Source organism: Temnothorax nylanderi, unplaced genomic scaffold, assembly GCF_030848795.1.
Source record: "Temnothorax nylanderi isolate EJ_2023f unplaced genomic scaffold, tnyl_v1.0 TNYL_tig0443_pilon, whole genome shotgun sequence".
Classification (NCBI taxonomy): Eukaryota; Metazoa; Arthropoda; class Insecta; order Hymenoptera; family Formicidae; genus Temnothorax; species Temnothorax nylanderi.
In genome coordinates, this window is record NW_027249505.1 from 131,882 (window position 1) to 153,233 (window position 21,352).

Genomic DNA, 21,352 nt, shown 5'->3' on the forward strand with positions numbered 1-21,352 from the left:
GGTCATCCAAGGTGGTCCCCCCCATCTATACAATTACTAAAATAGGAAAAAAATAAAGTAAAAATAGGTAAAAAAAATAGGTAGGGTGCATATTTTTCGGGCTCCCCCGATTGATTATCACTGTCGGAGTTACAACAAAAGTTTTTACCAAGAAAACCGCAAGAAAATATCAAAATTCGGAAAAGGCCTTATTCTATAGAATTACCATATTAATAATTGGACTTATTAAAAATTAAATAATTTGTTCAGATATTGCGCTCGAATTCTTTTCGCGTTTTACAACGCCCGATCGTTTCACATTAGATGGCGCAACGCGCGAGTCGCCACTCTCAAAGAGCCCCCGCCTCCTTCCTCACTCGTTAGGTGTCATGGCCGCACTTGCTTACGTTTCTTCGAACGTGTCGTTAGGTAACAAACTTCTCGAGTCCGTTACCTCTTTCTTGACGGATTGATCGTTGCGGCGCGTGTTCTGTTCTGGAGACCAACCAAGCGAGAGTCGGATCACCAGAGAGAGCTCACCGCCAGGAAAGGGAGAGCTGCGGCAGCCAAGGATGCCAGACTCGCGGTTTTCGACAGCCACTGCCAGCCAGTGGTGGGGATGGGCAGAGATGCCAACTTTACGTTCCAGCAGCCAGCTTCGAGCGTCGAGCGGTAGAAGAAGATAGACAGATCTGCTGTCTTCTTCTTCTCTCTCGAGCTATGGCTATTGGCTATTCGATTTCGGATCTCGTGAATGCCGAGTTGGCGAGGTGACCAGACGACGCGTGACATTATATCGGCGCGCGACACTAATTATCGATGTATTTTCATACATATTAATAAATCTAAAAAATTATTCAATAAAAAATCAAGAGACACGGTAGTGTCTCGCGCCAAGTACACGCGGAGCGAGACCGACCGTGACTCTTTTACGCGACGCGACGAGTTGCGAGTACTCGAGATGTTGAGATCTCGATAACGAGTGAACGGATCAAGTTCTAAGTAGGCTTGATCGATAGCTTGGGGTCGAATTAGGGGGGGGTTTCTCTTATAATATTTCCGCTACGTGCCCTACGAGCGGAGATATAGCGACGCAAAGTCCAAATGTGAAAATTTATTTTTAAGATACTTCTACGTCGACCGTCTCTCATGCCATGCCATCATTTCATTGGCTGGAGTCGCGTCACTTTCACTTTTTCGACACTGGCGGTGCTGCTAGTATCGCCAGTTTCGATGTATACGTGTGTGTACTGCGCGCAGTGCAGATAGTGCGTTTAGCGTGCTGTCACACAGTCAGTTAACCTATAACACGGTAGTGTCCCACGTCAAATACGCGCGGAGCGAGACCGATCGTGACTCTTTACGCGACGCGACGTTAATATTTTTTCTGATTCAAGGTAATTGTTTTATTTACATGTAATTATCCTATTATTATACGACGCGAAGCGAAACCGCACCGTGACTCTTTTACGCGACTAAGTGCATGTGACAGGAATTATAATAGTTTACTTTTACGTGAGTATTTACTTCTGTAGTAACTTATACGAACGATATCTCATCGTAGTTACTATAAAATCTCCCGTTTATGCGGAGGAAATATCGTATCGTTCGTAAGTTACTACAGAATTAAGTAACGTTCGCGTAAACGTAGTATAGGTTAGATTACCGATTTCTTACAAAATTTTACATAAAACGCGAGATTCACTTATGGGAGCTTTCCAGCAAGCGACACAAGTCGACACAGGTATCGTTTTGTCTTTGTTACTCATTGCCAAAAAAGAAAGATAGAACGACGTTTGTGTCGGCTTGTGTCACTTGCTGGAAAGCTCCCTATGTATGCAAGTTTAACGCCTATTGAGTTAATATGAAATAATTTTCCTAAATGTAATAAAAATAACACGATGTTATATATGTTGTTTGCCGTGAATATATATATATATATATATATATATATATATATATATGTGATTTCTGCCCAGTGCTCTGAATGTTATGTGATTATCGCCCAGTGCTCTGAATGTCATCTAGTCATACATATCATTCTTTGATACAAGGAACGTGAAAAAGAGCAGGAAAAGAAAAGAACAAACAGAAGAGACAGATTCAAGCTTTGTCTTTTAATCTGGACGAAGACAATGCCGAAAAATCCCCGCAGTCAGAAAATGAGCAATCTGATGGCCTCGCGATTAAGAAGATTAAGAAAAATCCAGATGTAGATACAAGTTTATTGCCAGATAGGGAAAGGGAGGAGGAGGAAAATAAACTTAAGGAAGAATTGAGGCAAGAATGGGCTAGAAAGCAGAACGCGTTGAAGGAAGAAGAAATTGAGATCACATTCAGTTATTGGGATGGATCTGGCTATCGTCGGAGTGTTATAATGAAGAAAGGTGAATGTCTCAGTAATTTAGAGAATTTTTAAGTTATTAAAATACTCCAGTGTCACTTTTGGAGTAACATTGGCGTGATATATAATGTTCTACTGCATAAATTAAATTTTCACATACAGGTAATTCTATCTATCAGCTTCTTCAGAGATGTTTAGAAGTTCTAAAGCGTGAATTCAGCGAGCTTAAAACAGTAATGGCAGATCAGTTAATGTATGTCAAGAAGGATCTTTCTTATATTACCGCACCATTATACGTTTTACGATTTTATTGTAACTAAGGTAAAGATACTAAATGATAAAACTTATGAAGCAATATCACAATGTTGGCATGTTATTTTAATGTATGTAATATTGCAATTAGGCACGAGGAAAAAGCGAACCTCTGTTCACATTTGACGTTCACGATGATATTCGTGTTATGCACGATGCTTCTGTCGAAACCGAGGAATCACATGCCGGAAAAATTTTACTTAGGTATTTATCATTAAAAGAATACTTTGTATAATTCTCTTTTATGTTATTTTTCATTAGATCATGGTACGAGAGGAACAAACACATTTTTCCAGCGAGTAGATGGGAACCTTTTGATCCAACAAAAAGTTTTGACAAGTATACAGTGTCGGATAAAAATAGGAAGAAAGATAAAATCTGATAAACTTAGATTCAACGAATTGTCCAATTTCGTTTAAAGGATTCAGATTCAAAGGACTGTCATTTAGTAGAGCTACATAATCGAGTAAATGAATTAAATATTATCACATAACTGAATGAATTAAAATCACAGTCCTTAAAAATACAATGTAGCTACAATATATATACATATATATATATATGTATACATATTATAATATATATACATATATATATATATGTATATATATTGTAATATATTACAATCTGTTGTATAATGAATCAATTGTACGATGAAACAAAGTTATTTATCTGGTTATAATATTTACAGTCCTTTGAATCCTTTAAACGAATTTGGACAATTCGTTGAATCTAAGTTTATCAGATTTTATCTTTCTTCTTATTTTTATCCGACACTGTATACTTGTCGTAACTTTTCGTTGGATCAAAAGGTTCCCATCTACTCGCTGGAAAAATGTGCTCGTTTCTCTTGTACCATAATCTAATGAGAAAAAATAAAAAAATAACATAAAAGAGAATTATACAAAGTATTCTTTTAATGATAAATACCTAAGTAAAACTTTTCCGGCATGTGATTCCTCGATTTCGACAGAAGCATCGTGCATAACACGAATATCATCGTGAACGTCAAATGTGAACAGAGGCCCGCTCTTTCCTCGTGCTTATAGATATCCATTAACAGGTGGTACTTATGGTCGGCAGTCCAGACTCCGGAAAATCGCATTTTGCAAAGAATTATCTGAAGGAATACGGATACGTCAACAGAGACACTTTAGGCAGCTGGCAGAAGTGCATTGCCGCAGTCCAACAATACTTGAATCAAAGAAAAAGTATAGGTATAGACAATACCAATCCCGATCCAGCTTCGAGAAAGAGATACATTGAGGTAGCCAAGAAGCGCAATGTCTCGGTCAGATGTTTCGTCATGACGACAAGTATAGAACACGCGAAACATAATAATAAGGTAATCGGAAATTAACATTAACCGTCATCGTGTGAAAGAATCGTATGAAGTAATGTATCCGAAAATTCTAATCGATTTATTATTATATTACAGTTTCGCGAGTTGACTGATCCAAGCCACATTCCAATCAACGAGATTATTATCAACTCCTACGTGTAAGTAGATTTTAGATATATACATCTCTACTCAAAATTATTAGTCTTTGGATATGTATGTAATTATACTTTGATGTTACTCCTTTGCAGGTAAATGGTCGACAGAAGCTTACAATGTGGTACAAAATTGTTCCTCAAAGGGAGTTGCTGCCCAAACTCAGATTGAAGGTCGCATTCAAACTAATATTTATGAAAATATTTATTTTATGATACAAAATTATGAGGTAAGTAGTTATTATTATTTAATCTTCGAGAATCTCTTTGCAGATGCGCAAATTAATTGAAATTAATTGATTTTTTTAAAGCTAATTTCTCTTACTGAAGAACTGGTAATGAACGGACATGCTGAACAAGTATCATGGGACCAGATGAATGAAGCCAGAAACACTTGAATCCATCTGTACATAAGAGTTGTCAAGAAACTCTACAATTTTCACGCATAATCCGCGATTCTTAGTATGGACTAGAGTTTAATACAATCGCCATTGATGATCCCCTTTAATCGCGTCAAAATTGATTATTTTGCTTTTTGACTTCGTTCTTTACTCATGTTGTAAAATAGTTTTCCGATTGTGTAGAACATTTTTATTTAGAAAGAAAGAAATTTATAAAGATTGCTATATTGATCGTAGAGTAGAGAAAACAATAAAACTTAACATTTTACAAAGTAGTGTCACATTTAAACTAGAACATTGTATCGAATAACTCAGACGAATTAGGAAATTCGTTTTTACGTGACTTATATCTATTTCTGATTCGGGACGATTCGAGAACTCATTGAAAAAATTTAATTTCTTTTCACGTTTAAATCTAGGTCACCGTAGATTAAACTTGTTACCTTAGAAGTTATTGTTAAATGGCGCATTTTATTTAATATTCCGCACTTCACTGTTGTGGCATAAAATTATTTTATGTTTCAAAAGATGGAGACTAAGCTTTCGGATTAATCCAGATGTACGCATATATACTGTATATATTTAATTAATTGTTTACTTAGATATTGATGATTCTTGCGCGATATGTTAATACATTTTTTTCTATGCAAGATTTCAATGCAGCAGAAACTAGTTAACTGAGAAAAAGAGTCTATAAATAATTCGTAACTCGTGCAATTGCACTCAATTGGAAACGTTTGGCAGTTATGAAATGTTAATATTTAATATTGTTGTTAAACATAATATAGAAATATTTTTCTCGGAAATGTATACAAGTAAGGTTACAATCATTAAATCGCTCACAGTGCTCACGTACATAACTGTGTTGCGCGCTGCGATTAACTCAATTTATTATAATTTATTATAATTTTTTAACAAAGCGAAAATATAGCGATAATATGGCGCAATGAACATCGTAATAATCATTCGTAATTCATTTTCGTGTATATAATATGTAGCTGACCGCAATCTTTGACTCTATTCAAATTTTGTACAACACTTCATTTAGCATTGTATTAATCATTAAGTAGCTTTGAGTACATTTAGTAGGTTTTGTATATTCGTCAGTTTAATCCTTGAAGTTATTAAGACTTGCATCAATTTTTACCGCAAGTCCTCTTACATCTTTTATACGCCTTCTGTAAAATATATAAAAATATATCATAACTGAATTAACTCGCATATCTTGGTCTGTCTTTTTTTTCTCCATTGTTTAACTTCTATTCGCCTCCCGACTTGACGTACGTATATGCTACTATACTCGTCCAAGACGTTATTCGCGACATTTACAAGCTCTCTGTCTTTCTCTTCAATCGCTCTAAAAAAAAATGTGTCGTCTTGAAGTGATTGATCTCCCTAAAGGATTTAAAAGTTACGCTTTGCGAAGACATAAGATATACGTTAGCTGGAAAATCGATTCACAGCGGGATTAGAAAAAGACGGAATGTTATGCGGTCGGTTTTTCGACAGTATAACGGGTGAACGTTTCGCGACTAGGTTAATCCACTTGCATATCGGTCATTGCGATCTCGCTCTTGTACATACTTGACTCATCGTCATGAGACTAGCTCCATTGTTCGCGAAGATACTTTTCTCTTGTTCTCTTTTCGGCTACCCTAAGGCGCATGTGTGTGTGTGTGTGTGTGTGTGTATGTGTGTGTGTGTGTGTCAAACGTTTTACCTATTATTAACAACTTCAGACACATTACATTTTTATTTTTAATATACATATGTATAGCATTAACATTAATCATGCTATATTGCGATTATGTTTTATGTTGAAATTGAAAAATATATACAAGGTGTACAACTAAAAGGGTTACAAATTATTATTTTTAAAAAACTAAGCAAAATATTAAATTGTTGTTTTCTTTAGAAATAATAGTCCGTAACACCTTTAGCTTCACACCTTGTACATACTGTTTATAAGATTAAAATGCGTAACACTACAAAAAGGCGTGATATCCGTACAAAATTACCTATTTTAAAAAAAAGGTAAAAAAAAGCGCCAAGTACACGCATAGTAGTGTATATGTATTATGTTGTTACCTCGAAAAAAACAAAGTGGTAGTATTATACCTCCAAATAGCTTTACCCTGTACATACTGTTTATAAAATGCGTAATACTACAAAAAGGCGTGATATCCGTACAAAATTACCTTTCTTAAAAAAAAGGTAAAGAAAGGCGCCAAGTACACGTATAGTAGTGTATATGTTGTTACCTCGAAAAAAAAGAAAGTGGTAGTATTATACTTCGAAAAAACCTAAGTAACAAGTGGTAGACGTACTCTTTGTATCTCGAAAAATCTCGAAAAAATCTAAGCAGTAGTATCTTTATTTCCAAAAAATTATAACCCAAGTGATACACATCACAAAATTATGTTACCTTATCAAAGAAGAGTCGCTCTTCAAGTGATCTATTACAATTACAAAAAAGAAATGATATCTCTTTAAATTACAGCGCCAATTACAGAGAGAACATATATATTGCCTCAAAAAATAATTGTTGCACTACTTTAAAAAATCTTTACATGGTGTCAATTAAAAAAAGAATGTATGATAACAATTTTATAAGATTAAAAAATTTTATTTAAATTTAACAAGGAAATACAAGATATTTAAATACAAAGTTTACATGTGTATTTTCTAGTGGTCACAAAGAATTACAGAGGAACAGTACAAAATAAAAATATTTTATTAAAATATTTAATCCAACGAGGGAATACAAGGTATTTAAATACAAAGTTCATATATATGTATTTTTCAATAGAATAAAAGATTTAATCACAAAGAATTACAGAGGTAACAGTACAAAATAAAAATATTTTATTAAAATACATAAATTTTTCTTGTAAAAAAACTTGGCGCTGCTAGACCTCGAAATTTTAAATAAATAAGGATAACAATAAATAAAAATAATTCAGAGAAGAATGCGACGGGAATAACAAAATGATTATCAGCGTGGTGTGTATGTGCGAGTGATATGGGTGTGCGTGACGACGGCGAATAATGTGGCTTATAATTAAGTATAGGATAAGTTTTCGATGCTTTATTTATTTATTTAAAATTTCGAGGTCTAGCAGCGCCAAGTTTTTTTACAAGAAAAATTTATGTATTTTAATAAAATATTTTTATTTTGTACTGTTACCTCTGTAATTCTTTGTGATTAAATCTTTTATTCTATTGAAAAATACATATATATGAACTTTGTATTTAAATACCTTGTATTCCCTCGTTGGATTAAATATTTTAATAAAATATTTTTATTTTGTACTGTTCCTCTGTAATTCTTTGTGACCACTAGAAAATACACATGTAAACTTTGTATTTAAATATCTTGTATTTCCTTGTTAAATTTAAATAAAATTTTTTAATCTTATAAAATTGTTATCATACATTCTTTTTTTAATTGACACCATGTAAAGATTTTTTAAAGTAGTGCAACAATTATTTTTTGAGGCAATATATATGTTCTCTCTGTAATTGGCGCTGTAATTTAAAGAGATATCATTTCTTTTTTGTAATTGTAATAGATCACTTGAAGCGCGACTCTTCTTTGATAAGGTAACATAATTTTGTGATGTGTATCACTTGGGTTATAATTTTTTGGAAATAAAGATACTATTGCTTAGATTTTTTCGAGATTTTTCGAGATACAAAGAGTACGTCTACCACTTGTTACTTAGGTTTTTTCGAAGTATAATACTACCACTTTCTTTTTTTTCGAGGTAACAACATATACACTACTATACGTGTACTTGGCGCCTTTCTTTACCTTTTTTTTAAGAAAGGTAATTTTGTACGGTTATTATATACAAGGCTTTACATGTTAATACAAAATTAAAATTTGAATTAAAATATAAAAGTCCACTCTTGGCCAATATGTACGTTTTTTTATTTAAAAAGAATCTGTTTATTCAACAATCTCTATTTAAAGAATTAATTTCAGCGCAATGATATTATTAAATACTAAAAAAAATTATAGTTTATACTGTTCTTCTTTCTATCTTTGAATTTATTTTCCATTAAATGTATAACGTACATATTGTTGCTCAACGGAAACCGCGAGAAGGTGGTAGTCTTTTCCGTCAGGAGGGAAATGTAAAAATAATTTTTTACATTTCCCTGTGTGTGTGTGTGTGTGTGTGTGTGTGTGTGTGTGTGTGTGTGTGTGTGTACACTACACATGCATTTATGTTCCACAAGCGATCGAGATGTCTATTACGGAAAGATTTCTTACGCTTCTAATTTTTAAGCGTGATGTTCATTACGGACATTATTTATTACACGCTTATACTCTTTAAGCGTGATGTCTACTACGGACAAGATGTTTTACACGCTTATTATTTTGAAGCGTGATGTCTTTTATAAACAAAACTAGCTTTTGAGCCCGCGCGAAGCGGGGCGTATCTCATTCCCTTTTCTTTTTGTAAATCCCTTTACCAGTCATCGCCCAAATCAATCACTTTTACATTTTGTATCTGTAATTTTTAATCAATTTTATTTATATAAAAAATTAGGATATTAAAATGGTGGACTTCCACACCACCCACGTTTCCTGTTTTTTGACGTAGAACTACGACTTTGTAGACAGTAAAGGGGGGGTAAATCCAGGAGCACAGATGACTTTTATGGGCGCAGAGCAGCCGATTTTTAAAAGCGCAAAGCAGCCGAATTTGAAAGGCGCAGAGCAGCCAATTTTTATGGGCGCAAAGCAGCCGAATTAGAAAGGCGCAGAGCAGCCGATTTTCTAAGGCGCAGAGCAGCCGAATTTGAAAGGCGCAGAGCAGCCGATTTTTGAAGGCGCAGAGCAGCCAATTTTTATAGGCGCAAAGCAGCCGAATTTGAAACTGTCTTCGTTTGAGCTTAAACGGGAGCTTAAGGAGGTTCTACATATAATAGATGTATCTAAAAATTGGAAAAAAACTTCATGGACGTATAAATTGAGATGCGAGAAAAGTGCTCGAAAAATTTTAGCATCGGTTACCGTGTAAAAATGTGCAAAAATGAATTTTGAAATCACAGTTTTTACATGAGCTCTTATGGCAGAGGGGTTCCTGGAGACAGGAAACGAGATATTAATTATATGAAGGCGGCCTACCAGAGATTCAAAAAACGGAATTCTTATAGATCGTAATCTAAGCTTTTCAGAAATATCGAGAAAAACAAGGGTTACCGTGTAAAATTTTGTGATATTGGCTATTGAAACAGGCCATATCACAGTTCACGTAGCGTGCTTCGATTAACAAGGGAGATTTGGCAACGTCGCAGCGACTGCACCCGTGCGGAAAGTGTGCAGCCAGTACAGCACCACAATATGACAGCACTTCAAACTTAAGCACCTAACCTAACGAGCGCTTACGGAGGAGTACTCGTTCTAAAATTATGTGAAATACAAGTTCTATCAATAAACAACAAAACATAATTTATATCTTTATTTATCTGAGAACAAGGAATAAACTTTATCAATTAGTTTTTTTGACGTAGTGACTCGAGCCTTGCCATCGATGCTCTCTCCAAACAAAACTCTAATACCATCATAACCATTCTTCGTGAAAGTTTCCTCTATATATTTCTGTTTATACCTGCTTTAGCCATTTTTTGAATTAAATTTGCCGAAATTTTGTTCTGATATACTGATCGTAGCGAAGTTTTGTTAGCGGATATAATGGATTTTCTATTCTTTTCATCTATCATGTTTGTGACGCTCTTAGCAAACTTTTTGATCAGCAAATCATCTATTTTCAAATAATCGATAATTTTTTTCAACATGATAACATCATCGACAGCATTGTGAAGGTTCTCGTGATTTTCGCCTGGAAGGAAATCTTGTAAAAGAGCTTTTACCGAAAAGCTCTGTTTATTTTTTCGCCTCTCTGGAAGTGCATTCCTCAAAATATCGAGAGTATCTGCGAATCCGCTCACTGTTTTTTTAAAGGTCTCCATCACTCCCAATTTAACAATTAGAGACAATATTCTTGGAACATCGAATCTGTATGGAATAATAGATCAAATGTACAGAAAACAATAAAGCTTACTCTCAAATCTACCAATATAGCAAGCAACTGTAATCAGCTCTGTCATAAATAATAAAATTTGCAATAATACATAAGTAATTTATTATTTATTTATTAGCCTTATCACTTGCTGAATGGCTTCTACGTATTTCAAGCATCCCAAAAAGTTGAATAATTAGTCAGAAATCTAAAAATTTTAAAAGCAAATGTTACAGTTACTTGACCGGTTGAAAAAAAAACATTTTCTCACTTGAAGCCATTATGGGATAAAAGAATTATCTGGCAGGCCTTATTTTCTTTGCCGCTTATCTCCTCAAGATATTTCAAAAATCCGTCCACAGCAGCTCGTACGGGTATTGTCTGTACCAAATCTTCGTGTACATACATATCCCCATCGATGATTTGCATTCCGGTAATTGCGGATGCTGACCTCGAGATGGGTATGGATGGAGTTATGTAGGCGTTGAATGTTGATACCCCATCATATGCTGCTATCTAAAAAAAGGTCTCAATAATTTTTGTACAAAAATCTATCTCAACTTATATGTATTTTTTTTAATCACTTGACAAATCTGGTCAGTACTTCTAAGACCTGTAGTTTCTAGGTCAAAGTAAACTATCCTGTAATTATCATCTTCAAAATTGTTGGGATCGTTCATTGCACGTGGAGTATTCTCAAATAAATCTGAAACGTTGTAGCATGATACTCCAGATTCATAAGTCAATCCCTCTTGCCGCTGTCTTGATGCAGTGGCGATAGATCGTTGTTTCTTTGCATAAAGTCTTCTTTTTTTTATTTCTTTAGTTTTGGAGAGCTTGGCCCTGATCTCCCTTTTCTTATCTTTTTGTAGCCGATATGCTAATGTGCGAGCACTGACAGGAGAAAGCAGGAGCTTGTTGTACACTTTTGCTATATACGTATAACCATCATTCTTCTGACATACTGAAGTAGCTACGCGGTAATGAAGAGATTCCGATGCAGAATAATGACGAGCCTTTGGAGTTTTGCTCGCTACGGCATTATTTAACGATTCATTCGCTTGTGTGCAACCACATGGAGCGATTTTTTCCGCGTTTCTTGCAAATTGCGATAAAAGAGCATGTAGTTTCTCACGCAACTCCTCATCTGCAAGTGGCTTTCCATGCGGCAGATTATTGTGCTTATAGTTATTATTTACATGCGATTTGCACCAATCACCACATAATTGATGATCTCCGAACGCGTGAGGAACTATTGCCTCCAATGCAGCTCTTACTTTCTCGGTATTGCCTTTATTCTGTTTGACCGCACTCGAGAAACATCGAGAAAAATATTCAATGAGTTTTGGCGACAATTTCATAGAATATAATGCCGAGGTAAACGATTTCAGTGTGTGATTGAAATCTGACCACTTTTCAATCTCGTGAGTAGCATTCCTACGAACACCAGCTACTGTGCTGGAGTCATCATCACCGATGATAACTGAAACGTACACTCCAGCCTCCTCAAATAATTCATTTTTTGTAAAAAGTTCCACTGCCATATCTGGCTCCATGCTTTTCGCACTTCCATTATAATTTCGTCTACAGTCGTGATCTGTCTCGGAGTGCCCAAGTTGACACTTTCTACATTGCTTAGTCCGTACTGCATACGAAGCTACCTTACCTGAATGGTGGCCGATAATCATGGAATGACCTAGGAAACAATACTGTACTTTTGGAAAGTATTTAGAAAAACATTTTTCCAATCGTTCATGAATATCAGTGGACGGCAAGTTCATTCAAGCAAAATTCAGAATAATACTCATGCATTAAAATTTTAGTGGAAAATAAAACTACATTTTGCATGCTGGACTACGGATTTAATAATTTATTTTACCTGATAGACTATTATAAGCATGCCCCGTCCCTCGCTTTTGCCAACCACAATCAAATGAAAATTTTAGAGGTGTTTTGCTACCTGTTTTTTCTGGAGTCTCTTTTGCTATGTTGGAGCTGTTTTCTTTATCATCTACATTCCTGCTAATTCAAATCACACACAAATATACGTTTATGAAAGAGTGAGAATTAAAATCAAAATCTAGATTTTAATACTAAAAAGTTGTTTTTCAAGTTTTCATGCATTGATATGAAATTAATTAACAATTTTGTAAAAAAGAGAAATTGTGAATTGTTCTATTAGTTGTTCTCTAAAGCATTCAAACATAAAAAAGTGTGATTAAAACCAGTACATACAACAGACATGCGAGTCAAAAAGTCATGTAAGTAAAACCTATGGCCCTGCTCACAATCCTCATACCGTATAACATAAGAGACCTTCTAATCAGAGACTGGCCATAAGAGCGTGTCGCCCATGTTTCGTCAAAATCCAGCGAGTGAGAAGGATGTACATTGACTATCGCTGTCTCTTTCTCTTTTTGTCTTTATCTCTTTTCTATTCCTTTCTCTTTCTGTTTCTCTGCTTTTGACGAAAAATGTCGGACCAATGAAAAGTGGCCCTCTTATGGCCAGTCTTCGATTAGAGGGTCTCTTTTTATTATTTAGCTTCACTTCAAAGAAGACTCTATAAAAGAGTTTCAGTCTTGGAAAGATAGGACGTACAGAGGGAATGAAATGTCTAGTCTAGCAAGTGTGTATCGTTGATTGAAAGAATTCGGTTAGAAAAAAGATGGGTAACTTTTTAGATATTCAAGTTTCAAAACCATTATTTATACATATAATTACTGTACATTGAGAGCTGGTGTAACATTTAAAGATACAATGTAAAAAGAACTTAAATATACTTATCCAAACTTATACATTTGTGTAAATAAGGGCATACTATTATAACTAATCTGATTTTCTCTATCACTATCTTAATCATACGAGTAAAATTATCGCATAACGCAGAATTTTTACAGAAGTAACTAGAAAAATTTTACAATCGATATTGAATTATTTTTATACCTACATAAGCTTATGTCTCTAAAACTTGTACTATTATTTTTGTTTTTATAAAGTTACAAATACAGATTCAATTTGATATGCTCGATAATTATAAACTTCTGCTAAAACACTCACTTATCATCTTCCTGTAAAGCACTCAAAGTCAACTTTTTCTCTAATTGAAGACCTTCTCTGCAACTGTCTTTGGCTACGCTCTCGATTGCAGGGCCCACAACTCTCTCATGTCTTTTCACTACTGTTGGGTTCAAGGCTGGTATATTTAACGCTGATAAAATTGTGTTGAGATGGGTTTCTCCAATACCTGCATCAATCATCCCTAAATAAATTCAATTTTTTATATTATACAACTAGATAATTAGTAAAATCAAGCTTATATAAATACAAACCCATGACTGCCTTCAGGTTTACGGTGTAGTACATATGAGCATCACCGGGCACTTCTGCGTTGGTCGTGACCTTATAACTATTCCCACATTTTGTACATTTTAATGTGATGATACTAGCAAGGCCTGATCGGAATTCATCAGTAGCATATCTTAACGATAATGGTAAATTGCACTCTTTGCACCACATTTCTGCTGCTAAATGAGCCAAGTCAACAATTCTTCGCCCATCTATGACACTTTTGCATTTGTCGAACCAATTTTTGGTCTGAAATAAATATTTCAATTTTTGCTTATACGTATATGAGTAGTGTATAAGAATATGTGTGTGTGTGTGTGTGTGTGTGTGTGTGTGTGTGTGTGTGTGTGTGTGTGTGTGTGTGTGTGTAAAGAGTAAAAGTGATATAGTAATGTAAATAACTTTCACATGTATGATCAAAGTTGAAAATATTACTAACCTCATATAACCTTTTATCTGCCAATGATTTTTGGGCATTTTCCATTCGAAGAACAACTTGTTTTTTTGCGAATCTTCCTCTATTGATACCACGCAAAATTTTATTCTTATTTCTCCAAGAATTGGTCAGGCTTGGAGGAGTCATTATTAATTTATAAACAGTAAACACAGTTACTGAATTGAAAAATACCACGGTCATACGAGCAGAATAGCGAGACTCAAGTTGCGACGTTGCCACATTTTCTCGTATGTATAAGCCGGAGTCAAAGGAGCACTTACACGATATTTTTAATTATTCCTCGTTTCGACTAATAGGGGTATAATATAAGCTCTAACGTCATTAAAATTCATGAAAATATTTTATGAATATTTGGAATTGATGAATTTGAAGATTTTGTCTTCATCTCTTAACTGACTAGAGAGTACCTGTAGAACCTCCTTAAACAAAATTGTTAATAATTTAATCATCCGCAGCATGTAGCCTTAAAGTACTGTAGTCTTTTTTAACAGCACTAGTGTATAATTTGTCCGCCGACATAAGAGACAAATGTTTGTCTTCAATCGTCATGCTTATAGATGTTTCTCCTTTTGCCTTCAATGCTGACTTAAAAACGCAAGTGGCATTAACGGTAGCCGACGAAAGTTTGTTGCGATTTTTCGTGTTTAAATTAGTTAAGGTGGAAAACATTCTCTCTGCATCGGCATTTGAATTTGGAAGTGATCGGACAGCATTCAGAACATTTGTTAAGCTTGGATATTTAGCAATATTATTTGGGTGCTGACATTGCAAAATTTTTTTCCACATATTATCGAAATTTAATGTAGAAAGACTTTCTTTCTCCTTTATTGTATAATCTAATGGCAATGCAATCCATTCTTTTTTTAAAGCAACTTGATCAAAACCGTCGATAGTTTTAGCTACGAAAGAAACATCATTAAATGATGTTTCTCTATCAGTATCGAATAAACTTACAGAAGGTTCAAACACTTGTAATTTTGATAAAAATAAATCATTCACAGGTAAACTTTTACGAATTTCTTCTGCAGCAGTCACATAAAACGTCAAGCAGTTCTCTTTAACAGTTGTCACTGCGTCTTTGTGACCTTGCATCATTAATTCGTCAAGGTATTCATCACATTCTGATCCTAAACTAACTTTATTCAGAATTTTTTGATTCTCCTTTAGAGAGAACTCTATGTTTATACAGAATGGTTTTAAGTGCTTATCCTTCAAAAAATTTCGGCAGATTTCATAAAGAAACTTTAGAGATTTTGGCTGCAATAAATGAATTCGCGTTTCTAATGTTTGGAAAAATGCATTAAACGCGTTGAAAAAATTTAAAATATATTTTTAAAAAAGAAAATAAACTTTTGTCTCTACATTACCCATTATAGACAATAGATGTTCTCCAGACTGTTTTTTCGCTCACAACATTTTCGTTAAGAAAATGTTTAATTGTATCCCAAGATTCCAGAAGTCTTACTACACATGCGTGGTGAGAAAGCCAGCGTGTATCAGATAATTTTAATAATTTGCGATTTGTTTCTTGGAAACATTCGCAAAATTCACGAAAAACTGCCGTACGTTTTGGACTGCTGTTAATGTAACTAATAATTTTTTTTACAAATTCATCGCAAAATGCGGGTATTTTTTTGCATCCAGCATGCGCTGCTAACGCGGAAGAATGGCAAGGGCATAAAAGTGTTAATAAATGTGGACATACTTCTTCCAATTTTTTTTTTGAATGATAAATGTTTCCCTGTCATGACTGACGCATTGTCGCATGACAAGGAAATAATATTTAAAAATGGTATCTGTAAATTTAACATTTCACATTTAAATGCAGAAAACAACTTCTCTGCGCTGGAATCTTTGGCATCGATATCAATTAATTTAACTAATTGCGAGCGAATATCTAATGTCTCCGGGTCAACGTATCGAACGAGGAAAGTCATCCATTTATCATTACAAATGTCAAATGTTTCGTCTACATATATTGTAAATTTTGTGTTCTGAATCTTGTCAACGACACGTTCCGTCTCAATTGGGCACAAAACGTTAGTAATAATGTTTTTACATTTTGTACGACCCATGCTCATGCTTTGCAACACATCAGGATCTTTTCCTTGGTATTGAAAGAAATCAAGAATTTTTTTTGCATTTTGATGAGGAATATTTATGTCAGCGATTAATGCGGTATATCTAATATCCGCTTCTTTTACACGCTCATCAAATGTTCGCGATTCATTAGTTTGCGTATTCGAATCTTTATTCGATTTGCTTATTTCACTACAACTACTCTTACATTTGTCAATATGTGTTTTCGATTTCGCGTGATAATTAATTTTTGAGCTACAAGCAATAGATTTATCGCAAATTAAACAATAAAATAAACTTGGATCATGTGGCACTTCGCGTAACCAACATTTATATTGCTCAATATGTAACCATGATTTACAAAATTTTTTTGACAAATTATTATCATCATTACTTGATGGTAAATTTTTCGCAATATTTTTTTTGTGAGACGCAGAATCCGGATGTCTTGAAATATGCATTGCATTGCAGGAAAAATTTTTATTGCATATACTGCAGTAATAAAGCGTATTATCGGATGTACTTTGCGTACCCAAGATTTGTAACGATCATCAGTAAGCCAAGCTTCTGAAAAGCTTCGCTTACATCTTTTCGTCGGTTTGTTACACATCCCTTTATACAAAAAAAAGGAAAAAATTGCAATATATATATAAATAATAGGAAAAATGTAGTGTGTCACAGAGAGAGATCAGGACCCCGTGGTTCGTCACTCCCACAGTATTCAGCGACTTAAAACCCTCTCTTTCCGTGTGTATGTGTATTGTATGTGTATGTGTATGTGTATTGTGTGTGTGTGTGTGAAATACCTTAATGTCAATATTATTTTGCGAACTCAAAATAAGGCGACAAACTGATCAACGGCAAGACGGTTGCGTTCGAAATGAGAGTTTCTAACTTAGAAAAACAATTGAAGATTCGAGACAATCGAGACGCGGCTCATCGCGTGAGGTAGATCGGTGGGTGGGTAAAAGAGGCTGTTTCTTAGTGTGCGTGCCTCCTTCAGCCGCGTCGCCCGCGGATTAAATACCGGCAGTATCGAGAGGGCATTATTGGATGGCACGCAGCGGCAAGTGATCGTTTTGCATATCGGCCGGGCGAACGGTCTGACAATTGACTATATCGGGCGCAAATTGTACTGGGCTGACATCTCCGTGCCGGCAATTGACTATTATGATCTACTAACACAACGGAGGGATGTCATCGTTTCGTATCACATAGTCTATCCGTTCAGTGTTACGCAGTATCGGGACTACATTTATTGGGCGGATTGGAATACATGTGACATCGAGAGGGCGGACAAACTCACTGGAGCGAATTGTACCAAGATCCATACTAATCTGGCGTCAGTGACGGATCTGAAAGTGTTTCACGCGTCGCGACAGGCCGGCTCGAACCCGTGCGCGATCGCAAATAGCAATTGCAACCACCTCTGCATCGCTCTGCCAGATAATTTCGAATAATTAAGGCCAGGTTAGTTACAAACAATTTATTATTATTTGACAGCATATTGGATACCGAAATTATGTTACTTATAATTTTATATCATTTAATTAGAAAAGACAGCAAGATGTACAGCAAACGCGTAGTACCACTCACGCGACTATTAGACAGAAAAGAAATTTGTGTGATTAATGGCACCGATGAATTGCCGAAAGAGCAGATTGAAGAAATACTGCAGCAGCATAGCGCAAAAATTGTACAAAATCCAATGACTACAACTTTCTGCGTGATAGTAGGCAATGATAAAACGGTAAGATATATATATATCGCACAACTCAAGCTTGAATACATCCAATAGTTATCGAACTAATAGAACAAATTCCTTTTTCAGTTACAAGCTAAATTAGTGATAAACAGTGGGAAATACGATGTTGTGACTTTGGATTGGTTTAAACGTGTTACCAATCAATCCGACTGGGCTTCGTCAGACAACTTTTTACCGTGGGAATTATTATGCAATCGGGACATTACTAGACACCAAGTTGCAGAAAACTATAATGAATATTACGATAATTTTTTTGTTGATGCAAATAAAGAAAGTTTGAAGCGTTTATTCGGCAAGATGACGAACGAGGTACTTGAAATTAACGTTTATTACTAAATATATATATAAATTATCGCACTAATCTAATCGTGCAAATTATTTAGCTTGCCGACAACCAGTTTACCAGTGAGCAGGAAAAAGAGATGGACAAGGAATTATTCGGGAGTACATCGCCTTATTCGCTGTTTAGAGATATAATTGGATTCTTTGCGAATCGATCGTGTTATGCTAAATTTAAATTCCGTTTCATGTCAGGTACAGTTAAAGACAACATTGATAAGTCCGTTACGCATGCGTTTGTAGAAGACACAAGCGATGAGACAAGCACTATTGTGAGAAACGTGAATGCACGTGAGCAAACATCTATAAAAATTGTCAAATGTAAATGGATCGAGGAATGTTTCCAAAATGGCCGAATATGTGACATTACAGATTACCTGATTGATTAATAAAGATGTATGTATGTATATTGCTAGTTGTTTAATTATAAATATACCCTATTATAATACCCTATTATTAGATTAATAAGATTTTTTATATATTTTTAAAATAGCAAATCTTGCCCGTAGTCGACATTACGCTTAAAAAGCATAAGCGAGTAATAAATATTGTCCATAATGAATATCACGCTTAAAAATTAAAAACGTAACAAATCTTGTTCATAATAGACATCTCGATCGCTTGTGGAATATAAATGTGTAAAGGAACTTGCTGTGTGTGTATATACATGCATATATATATATATATATATATACATTTTCCTCCTGACGGAAGAGACCACCACTTTCTCGCAGTTTCCGTTGAGAAACAATATGTACGTTATACATTTAATGGCAAATAAATTCAATGACAGAAAGAAGAATAGTATAAACTATAATTTTTTTTAGTACTTAATAATATCATTGTGCTGAAATTAATTCTTTAAATAGAGATTGTTAAATAGATTCTTGTTAAATAAAAAAGCGTACATATTGGCCAAGAGTGGATTTTTATATTTTAATTCAAATTTTAATTTTGTATTAACATATAAAAAAATGTATATAATAATTTTTTATTAAATAATTTTTTAGATTTATTAATATGTAGGAAAATACATCGATAATTAATGTCGCGCGCCGATATAATGTCACGCGTCGCCTGGTCGCCTCGTCAACTCGGCATTCACGAGATCCGAAATCGCATAGCCAATAGCCATAGCTCGAGAGAGAAGAAGAAGACAGCAGATCTGTCTATCCTCTTCTACCGCTGACGCTCGAAGCTGGCCGAAGCCAGCCGAAGCGCTCGGCTGCGTTGCTGAAACGTAAAGTTGGCATCTCTGCCCATCCCCACCACTGGCTGGCAGTGGCTGTCGAAAACCGCGAGTCTGGCATCCTTGGCGGCAGCTAGCGTCTGAGAGGGAGGATCGAGGCGAGGTTCAGCGAGCGGAGCCCTTAAGAGATTCTCATTGGGACGCCATATTTGTTACTTTCATTTGAGGGTTCATATTTTTAGGGTTTATACCGTCATTTTTAAGGATTAACCATTAATTGAAGGTTAACTATCACTTGAAGGTTAACCATCATCCAAAGAAAAACCCTTAAAGTTGGGTGTGATTTCGGACCGCCAATTGAAGATTAACCTTCAAATGATGGTTAACCTTCAATTGGCGGTCCGAAATCACACCCAACTTTAAGGGTTTTTCTATGGTGCTTTTTAACGGTTAACACCAAAAGTTGAGTGTATTTTTCCATAAGGGTTATCAACTAATGCTTACTAACTAACTATTTACAAAGCAGTACCAAACAAAAAGATTAGAAGAAAACTAAAGATTTCATAAATGTCTTTAGACATTAACGATACAATTTTATCACAAATTAGATATCTTATATATTTTCAATATTTTTGTTCTCAAACAAAAATTTAAAATATTAAAGGTATCCAGACAAAACAGTTCAAAAATTGTGGTTTAATCAAGAAGAGGACGGCTATATTCGGCAGAAGTCAGCATTTAATTAAGCGCCTTGCACTGCAGGCTGGTTTCTTATATTGAACGCGTAAGGATTTTTAATTACTTTGAAAGTACGCCGCGTGGCGGCAGCGCGTGTTACTAGCGTGATGGTAGATTGAGTCAAATTGAGTTTCTATAAGGTGAGTTATTTAAATCGACGCAAATATCTCGAAAAATATAAAAGATATGAAAAAATGTTTCGGACAAAAATTGTATAATCTAAAGGGGGACACATGATTCCGACATGAGTCATGTCGTAGAAATCGTCGTTTTCAAGAAATTTCAAAGGAGACTAATTTCTTAAGTAAAACTTGATTTTTTCCTTGAAATAAAAGTTGTAGATCTCGACGAAACGTTTTCAAAACACTATAATAAAGCCCTCTTTTGTTAAGAATTTCTTGAGATATTTAAAATTTTTAAAATTCGAAATATAGGCTCCAATGAAAATCCACGAATATAGAAAACGGGCTAACTAAGAATCAAGCGCGGTAAATGATGCGCGAAAGTTTTATTTTTATTTCTATTTTACTTATCTTCCAACCTTCACAGCGCGCCGACTAAATTTGTCAGACTTGAAACACAGCTCCGGTTGGAGTAGTAAAATCTCCCTCTACACCTAATTAAATCGAATCGATTTAATTTTTGATGCTTTCTTCTTTCTCGTCGTATCTTCATGTCTGAAGAGTCGTGACATTATGGTCATGTACAGTGGCGAACTACCATCTTCCAACAATGGCGGTCTTTTTACGCTGAATGAAGCCATAATGTTCTCTTGGGATAAATGATGAAGGTGGTTTCCCGTTTCCTTCCTTCATGGACCAACGGTTTAACGTCTCTTTCCGAAAGACGGTAGCGCCGATATCTCCTCTTTC

At 34.9% G+C, this 21,352-nt stretch overlaps 1 protein-coding gene and 3 long non-coding RNA genes across 6 annotated transcripts; 2 read left to right on the forward strand and 2 right to left on the reverse strand.

Annotated features, from left to right (window-relative positions):
* Positions 1–1,279: 1,279 nt before the first annotated feature.
* Positions 1,280–5,751, forward strand: LOC139782829 (bifunctional polynucleotide phosphatase/kinase-like). Of its 3 annotated transcripts, none has more exons than XM_071721912.1 (7): positions 1,280–1,376; positions 1,989–2,366; positions 2,486–2,644; positions 3,685–3,980; positions 4,074–4,135; positions 4,226–4,359; positions 4,441–5,751. In XM_071721912.1, exons 4-6 carry the CDS (start codon positions 3,708–3,710, stop codon positions 4,227–4,229), a joined length of 339 nt encoding a protein of 112 aa, XP_071578013.1. In that variant the 5' UTR covers positions 1,280–1,376; positions 1,989–2,366; positions 2,486–2,644; positions 3,685–3,707; the 3' UTR covers positions 4,230–4,359; positions 4,441–5,751. The 3 variants fall into 3 exon arrangements, with proteins under 3 accessions (XP_071578013.1, XP_071578011.1, XP_071578012.1); XM_071721910.1 differs by having other exon boundaries at positions 3,699–3,980; XM_071721911.1 differs by having other exon boundaries at positions 2,034–2,366; positions 3,699–3,980.
* A 4,537-nt stretch (positions 5,752–10,288) lies between these two features.
* On the reverse strand, positions 10,289–11,510 carry LOC139782825 (uncharacterized). The gene is made up of 3 exons (XR_011721002.1): positions 11,150–11,510; positions 10,837–11,081; positions 10,289–10,561 (listed from the first exon to the last, which is right to left on the reverse strand). It is a non-coding gene; the product is annotated as an uncharacterized lncRNA (long non-coding RNA).
* A 1,652-nt stretch (positions 11,511–13,162) lies between these two features.
* LOC139782831 (uncharacterized) lies at positions 13,163–14,627 on the reverse strand. Its single transcript, XR_011721004.1, has 3 exons — positions 14,353–14,627; positions 13,898–14,162; positions 13,163–13,827 (listed from the first exon to the last, which is right to left on the reverse strand). It is a non-coding gene; the product is annotated as an uncharacterized lncRNA (long non-coding RNA).
* Positions 14,628–16,969: 2,342 nt separating this feature from the next.
* LOC139782828 (uncharacterized) lies at positions 16,970–18,960 on the forward strand. The gene is made up of 4 exons (XR_011721003.1): positions 16,970–17,919; positions 18,004–18,199; positions 18,281–18,523; positions 18,598–18,960. It is a non-coding gene; the product is annotated as an uncharacterized lncRNA (long non-coding RNA).
* Positions 18,961–21,352: the final 2,392 nt, after the last annotated feature.

Bases quoted from the DNA above. Each gene is read 5' to 3' on its own strand.
- LOC139782829 (XM_071721910.1), top strand. From the start codon at position 2,579: ATGTCAAGAAGGATCTTTCTTATATTACCGCACCATTATACGTTTTAC. The intron at 2,645-3,698 runs GTAAAGATACTA...ATCCATTAACAG, and splicing joins ACGATTTTATTGTAACTAAG to GTGGTACTTATGGTCGGCAG. The intron at 3,981-4,073 runs GTAATCGGAAAT...ATTATATTACAG, and splicing joins ACGCGAAACATAATAATAAG to TTTCGCGAGTTGACTGATCC.